Source organism: Melanaphis sacchari, unplaced genomic scaffold (genome assembly GCF_002803265.2).
Source record: "Melanaphis sacchari strain LSU unplaced genomic scaffold, SCAv2.0 Contig116_pilon_pilon, whole genome shotgun sequence".
Taxonomy (NCBI): domain Eukaryota; kingdom Metazoa; phylum Arthropoda; class Insecta; order Hemiptera; family Aphididae; genus Melanaphis; species Melanaphis sacchari.
In genome coordinates this window covers 343,073-350,604 of record NW_020270453.1, presented here as the reverse complement: position 1 = coordinate 350,604, position 7,532 = coordinate 343,073, and the positions used below count along the sequence as shown (strand labels likewise).

At 26.6% G+C, this 7,532-nt stretch overlaps 1 protein-coding gene across 1 annotated transcript; it reads right to left on the bottom strand.

Annotated features, from left to right (window-relative positions):
* Positions 1 to 405: 405 nt before the first annotated feature.
* On the bottom strand, positions 406 to 747 carry LOC112603987 (SCAN domain-containing protein 3-like). The gene has a single exon (XM_025352831.1). It carries the CDS (start codon positions 745 to 747, stop codon positions 406 to 408), a length of 342 nt encoding a protein of 113 aa, XP_025208616.1.
* Between the last annotated feature and the right edge of the window lie 6,785 nt (positions 748 to 7,532).

Sequence of the window (7,532 nt, the reverse complement as noted above, 5' to 3'; positions counted from 1 at the left end):
TTACAAATTTTAATCTCGTTTTTTTTTATTTTCATTTATTCTAATGTATTTATCAAATCTCATTAGAAATGTTGGAAGTTTTTTACTTCGAGCTGGATATAAATTATTTAGGAAACAAAATCCATTCATGCCTATAATAATTTATGACATTATAAAATATATTTTTCAATAAAATATTAGAACTCACCTTTTACTATATACCAGGGGTGGCCAAACCGCGGCTCGCGAGCCGCATGCGGCTCGCGTCATAGACTTTTGCGGCTCGCATCTTATCGTAACCTTTTTACAAAAAATTTGAAAACATGAATTTATGTATTTGAAAAAGTATAATATTTTATTAAATTACAGTGTATAGAAAAAAATTTGTAAAAATAAAGTGTTCTTGATATAATTTTTCTTCATAGACTATTTTCTTATTTGTTGTGTGTTTATTTTGCATGTAAGCTTTTTAAAATCAGGACTATATGTTGTTAACGCAGTCCTTAACAATTCAGTTAAATGATCATCCGTTAATGTTGATCGATGTTTAGATTTAATCATTTTCATGGTTGAGTATAGAGACTCACAAGAATATGTTGTTCCAAAAATCGATATTAACTTTTGAGCGCAAAGAGTAATTTTTGGATATTTAATAACAGGCACATGTTTCCAAAATTCCAACAAAGAATGACAACTGTATTTGAACTGCTTCAGTCCTTCATCTTCTAATAATTCTAAGAGTTCAATTTCTAAAGCTGCCGTATCCATTGAAATCGATTTTAATATTGGACATCCATTTTCAATAACATTAATGACAAAGGGATTTTCTAAAAATGCAATCGAAGGTTTAAGTAATTTCAAGTCTTTAAATCGATCTTCAAAGTGAGTTGATAAACACTCTAATTTTTGTACATAATCTTCACAATTCAATTTTATTGCTATTCCAACCAAATAATCCTCAATTTTTTTTAAGTACGGAAAATGGTTTAAATTATTTATTCTTAAGTCTCTTTGAAAAAGTTTAAGCTTATTTTGGAAACTAAAAATGTCTTGTACTAGATTATTTATGAATTTATTTTTACCTTGAAGAGACATATTTAATGTGGCTAAGTGATGCACAACGTCAGTACAAAATGACATATCTCTTAACCATTGTGGGTCTGAAAGTTGTGGAAAGTTTTTATCTTTTTCTTTTAAAAATGTTTTAATAGGTTCTAATAAATCGAAAAATTTTATTAAAACGTTATTTACCGATAACCATCGAACTAAACAATACCACGGAACATCATTTGGAATATCATCCTCTAAACTTTCAACAAAGTTTTTAAATTGGCGATGTATCTTTGAACCTGAACGTATGTAGTTTACAATTTTAAGAACAACACTCATCACATGTTCATATTTAAAATATTTAGCCGTTAGGTGTTCTCTATGAATAATGCAGTGAATTGGAATAAAGTCTGGAAAATCAGTATCACTTTTTAAAATACCTATCAATCCATTTTTACAACCTGTCATACTGGGTGCACCATCAGTTGAGACGCTAACAATTTTTGCAATCGGTACTTCTGCTTTACGGAGTACTACGTCAAGAGCATCCTTAATATCACAACCTCTAGTAGTTTCTTTAAGAGCTATAAGATCTAATAATTCTTCTTTCACTTCCATATTCATCGTCACATAACGTATAAAAATAGCTAACTGTGGTTTATCCTGAATGTCAGTAGATTCATCTAACGCTAAACTTAATGCAGAACAATTAGCAATTTCATTTTGTAAATTAGAGAAAATATCTGAACTTATCATTGAAATACGTCTTTCCATAGTATGTCTACTATTCGAAATATTTTCAACCATATTTAATAATTTTTTATCTTCCGGTTTTAAAATCGAAATAACATCTATAATGTTTTTTGTTAAATATACCCCATCTGTGTATGGGCGCTTTGCTCGAGCAATATTAAACGCCATACAAAAACTCGCTTCAGTAGTTATATCGGTTTCTTTGGAAAATACCGCCATAACATTTGTTTGCTTATTTAATTTTGATTTCATTGTGCTTAATTTATTTTTTCTCAAATCAGAACCCGTAGGAAATTCGTTACTAAACGAACTGTGGTTTGTTTCATAATGGCGTTTTAAGTTACTAACCTTAAATTGTGATAGTTGGGATTGACAGATGAGACAAAATGGTTTACTGTTTCGTTCTATGAAAAAGAACTCTTCTTCCCATTGTAATTTGAATTCTCTGTGTTCTTCTTCATACTTGCGTTTCTTAGACATAATAATTATTTTATTAATGTTGTGTAGTTGTGTTGTTACACTTACACGCACGACGTCAAAAAGCACTATGAAGACATAATATCCATTATCCATGTGTGTCTATGTCTGTATGATATTTTTATATTTATGGTATTTATGAAGATAAAATTTAATTTGAGATTATCGTACAATTATTGTTATCGTATTCTTCACATTTTATTAAATACGATACCTTATCTTATTTTATTTACAATATCACATATATATAAAAATTATATAGTAATATGACCTTTTTTTTTTACATTTTGGCTCTTTCGTATTTATTAATATATTTGGTGGCTCACGAGTCTCTTCTCGCTGGCCACCCCTGCTATATACCATTAAAATGACTTAAACTTGATAATCACTTACTTTAAATGATAGGTAGTTCGTTAACTAACTGAAATTAGACGTATCATTTTAGAACGTCTTTTTCTTGTATATATATAAATAAATAAATAATATTTATTTTATTATGCACTGTACTAGTAAAAGAAAAATAAACATGAGCTTATAACAATGGAAATATGATGTGCACGCGGTTCGTTTATTTACTTAGAGATATGTATTAAACACATCAGGTATTATTATATAAAGTTATGCAAGGCCTATTGGTAGTAGATGTACAGTTATATATTTGTAGATATACTATATAGATGTATAAATGTGTGTAGGTAGGTACGACTGTTTTACAAGTACTGGTTTACTGGAAAAAAAAAAAATTAAAAAAATCAACCAAGATGCGCTGCCGAAGTAATTTCGTATTGCACGTATAGCAGGTACGAATAATAATATATTCTTCATTATACAGAATAGTCTAGAATAATGTTCTATTCAAACTATAACAAGAGATTATGTTTTACAAGTATCGCTCTAACAAGCTGGGGCAAAATTGCAAGGGTAACAGGGTGAAGGTTAAAACCTCTAGCTTTGCTTATATGTTGTTGTCTTGTTTTAATTCCAAGTTTAAATACAAATGCACATAAATTATTACAAAAATAAAATATGAAAATTGTTTATCTCCCTCATAAAACAATTTCAATTTACATGGCGATTTTTCATCCAGTATTTTAACGGTTTACTATACATTTTTGTTTTGTGTTTTATAATTTTAGAACGTTTAAATTACATAAATATTATTTAAATTATGTAAAACCGTAGAATAACACTTATGTTTACATATCCTCTTAAAGTTATGTTAAAAATATTTTTTCTAAAGCTTAGGTTAGGTTTAACCTTGCCGATAATAATTTAAGTAATTATATATTATACATTTATGCACCGATTTTTACTTTAATATTTACTTTAAAAAACTATAAAAATACTTGTTCAATATTTATTAAATCGATGTTTTAAAGAAAAAGATCTCTTTAATAATTTCCAGTATACAAGTATTAATTATGGAACATGACTTAAATTAGTATATTTAAACATTTTAGTATTTAAAAATATAGTCCATAAGGGTACATGAAAATTTAAAAAATAAGAATTGAAACAGATTCATTATTAAATGATAATTTGGGGTTGGACATGCTCGTTAATTCACTCTGTAGGTATGTTAGTGCTTACAATATTTGTGCGTTCTTTTTCCCAGAAAAACATATAACAATAAAATTAATTTAATAAAAAGTTCAGGAGTGAAGTTTAAGCTGTTGAAGTTGTACAACGTACTTCCAAAAATGAGTTCATAACATTTTTTATTTCACATTTAATAGGATTTCGAAAGATCGTTCGAATATTGAACATATAATATTAAAAAATGAGTGGTAGTTAAAAAAGAAAAAGAAGTGAGAGTGAAAAAACTGTAGATATTAGATTGAAGGAATGGTTTTTAAAAGTAAAGAAAAAAGAGACCCATATTAATAGATTACTTTTACGGAAAAATTTAAAGGACTTGGCTATGTGTGGTAAACGCAAGAATATTTTTGGCTAATTAAAAAATACATTTTGGCTAATAGACTGGGATGGAGACGAGATCAAATGGAACATTTTATTATTAAAAAATAAATTATATAATAACTAAATAAATAAATACTTAATGGCGTATTAGAAACAATCAGTCGATTGAAATATTTTACTTTGGCCCAAGAGTGTTCTCGATAAACAGCATCTATCTTATAATGTTAAAATATTATAAAAATAAACGATTTTAATGGCTTCATATATTAATATTACTGAAAATATGCACGGATTTTATCAAAAATAAACTTATAATATAATAATAATAATAATAATATAGGTACAAATTCTATGATAATATTGATATTTCAGTTTGGATTTTTGACGAAATAATATTGCGTAGTACGGATAGATGCAAAACGTGATCAACCCATAATAATTTTAAGAAAAACTTTTTTCTTTTTCAACCAATTTAAGTTAATATATTTATTTTTTTCATATTGGTTTCATACATTTTGCGAATTAAATGTATTAAATTTATCATTCGTAAACCATGAACTTCTAACGACATTGTATTTATTCACCAATCGTAATTTACAAACTGAGTCGTCGACACTATTATTTTCTTCGACTCGCCCGGCACCTTTGAAAAATAATATTATTATAATAATATCAACACGTATTATAAACGCGTACGACGGTGGCAGGTCAAACAGAGTGCGTAGATGCTCGCACGCACGCATCGCCCAAGTTATTTTTAGTGCAGTGTATTATTACATTATTATACGTGTGTAGACATTATAATATGCTGTGCGACTGTCTTCAACACTTACGGACGAGACTTTCGAGTCTTGCCGTGAAATCCGATTTCAATTATTCCAGACGAACGTCGTCGTCGTTGTAATATTACTACGCAATACTACGCGCTAGACTACATAATAATTTTATTAATATATGTATTATACATAATATTGTAGAGAAATGTGATGTGTACGAGTGTATTTCGCCGAACGCTTTTTTTCATTGTCGTTATTATTTTTTTTTTTCGCCAAGTAGAAAACAACGAGACGTTTTACTTTTTTATTTATTTCCATTTTTTCTTTTCTTTCGTTTTTTTCCAACGATATAATTTGAACTTGGAAGCCCTATGCGCGTACATAATACTATAATAATGAATCGCGCAGTTTGCAGGGTTTTAACTTCATGATATACCTATACCTAAATATATTTTATTATATTTTATATTTAAGAAAAATAAAAAGTAATTAATTACAGACAATTGAAAAATGTTTTAAACACAAATACACAATACATTATACAAATTACAATATTTAATGAATGCTTCATAATATTTAGATATAAATACTGTATTAATTACATAATATTAAATTCATTCTTAATTTAAAAATGTTTGTCCAGAAAGCTGAAGATATTATTTTCTTGAAATCAATGCAGCTAAATACTTCATTGATGATCATACTAAAATATACAATTTTCAGATGACAAGACTATACATCTTTAAGAATATGGCCTAGATTATAGTATTTTTTTTTTCAAAAATAATACAAATTTCAAATGTATAGAAATATAGAATATTTTATTTTATATTATATATTTTATAAGCGTAGGTATAGTTTATTTTTATTAACCTCTCACTCGAGAAAGAAAAATTAAACAATATTTTGAATTAATATATTTATTTTATTAATAACAGGAGTATAATCACAATTATATTTTTAACAGTTTGGGTTTTTAAGGAATACCTAATTAGTGTGACTATCTATCTAAGTCTTAACTCCGATTAACATATTAATACAAAATGAATAAACAAATAGGTGCTTGTGAATATTTCATACTCATAATCTTAAATACGCAATACGCCAACGCCGTCACTGAAATCTGTATGGTTACAATTAATATGAAGCTAGGCCAACGCATGACATTATTACTATCAAATTTCTACATCCGCACATTTTTTTTACGGTTCGCATCGACTAAAATATTTTGTTACTTATATTTTTACGTGATTTTTATCGTGCTCTACAAACATTACAATAACTGTAATAGCTCTATCATAGTAGATAGATATACACACTTACGTGCACACGCCATGTTATCCATCATATAATGTTATTAATGTTTTTCTTGTTATTTTTATTGGCACGTGCAAAGTATTATCACGTACTCATGACGATTGGATTTATCATAATATTATCAATGGCGTACTTGTACAAAAATAGAAACGAGAAGGGTTCAACAAATAAAAAAATTCAAGTTTTGGATAAATTTCCATTATATAGTTAAAATAGATGTTATACCTATATATAACAATAGGTATTCAAATCGTTCAAAAATTTAATTTTCTCTAAGAATTGTTAAGTTTGTAGTAAATATTTTTGAGTAATTGTATCAAAAATAAAATATACATTATGTGTATATATATTATTATATTATAATTAACACGTTAATTTAAACTGTATATCGTTCTGCAAGGGCTTCCTTAGACTCATTCGTTGGGGGAGCAATCAAACTTAGTCTATGCTTATAATTTTAAATTTTTTTTTGAACAGTATTTATTTATTTCGATACGTTATAAAAAAACGTCATCGTATTCACAATGTGCTATATTATATTATTATTATTTTCTATCTTACTAATGGGTAGCTTAACACATTTTAAATTTTTTCTTAAAATTTTAATATTTAATTATTATTGTTAACTTAATGTCATTAAACTTAAAATTAAAACTATAATTTAGGACCCTCAAGTTACCTTTTTTTATATTTTTATTCTAAGGAAATGTATAGGGATTTTAAAATGTCTAAAAAAAGGAAGGCTACTTTAATATTATCATAATTTGCTTTAATAATAAAGTATTGATAAAGTATCTGTGTGGTTCTAAATAATATTTTAATCATTTAACTTTGTGTTAGGTCAACTAATTTTTATATTAAAAATAATAGAGTATAATAGAAACGTTAAATTCGATTTTGATTTAGTAAAAACAGACAACAGTTGTGGGTATGACGCATTGAGAATTTATAGACTAATAATTTTAATCAAATAGTAAACAACAAAATATAATACAAATATACTAAAAATGTGTCAATTCAACTAATTATTAGTCATTAGTATGAATATGTATTAATGATCCATGTACAATTGTATCAATTGATTTAATGTATATTATATATAATATATAAAAATAACACAACTATCAAAAAATAAAGTATAAAAACTAACATTTTCAAAAATCTACTAAATATAAGGAAATTGTTTCTTTCGTTCTTCCTGAAGATTTTCGATTGCCTAGAGCACACATTTTTCAATTTCATCAAATATTTTTGCTTGCT

Coding starts and splice junctions, on each gene's coding strand:
- LOC112603987 (XM_025352831.1), bottom strand. CDS start 747: ATGGATACGGCAGCTTTAGAAATTGAACTCTTAGAATTATTAGAAGAT.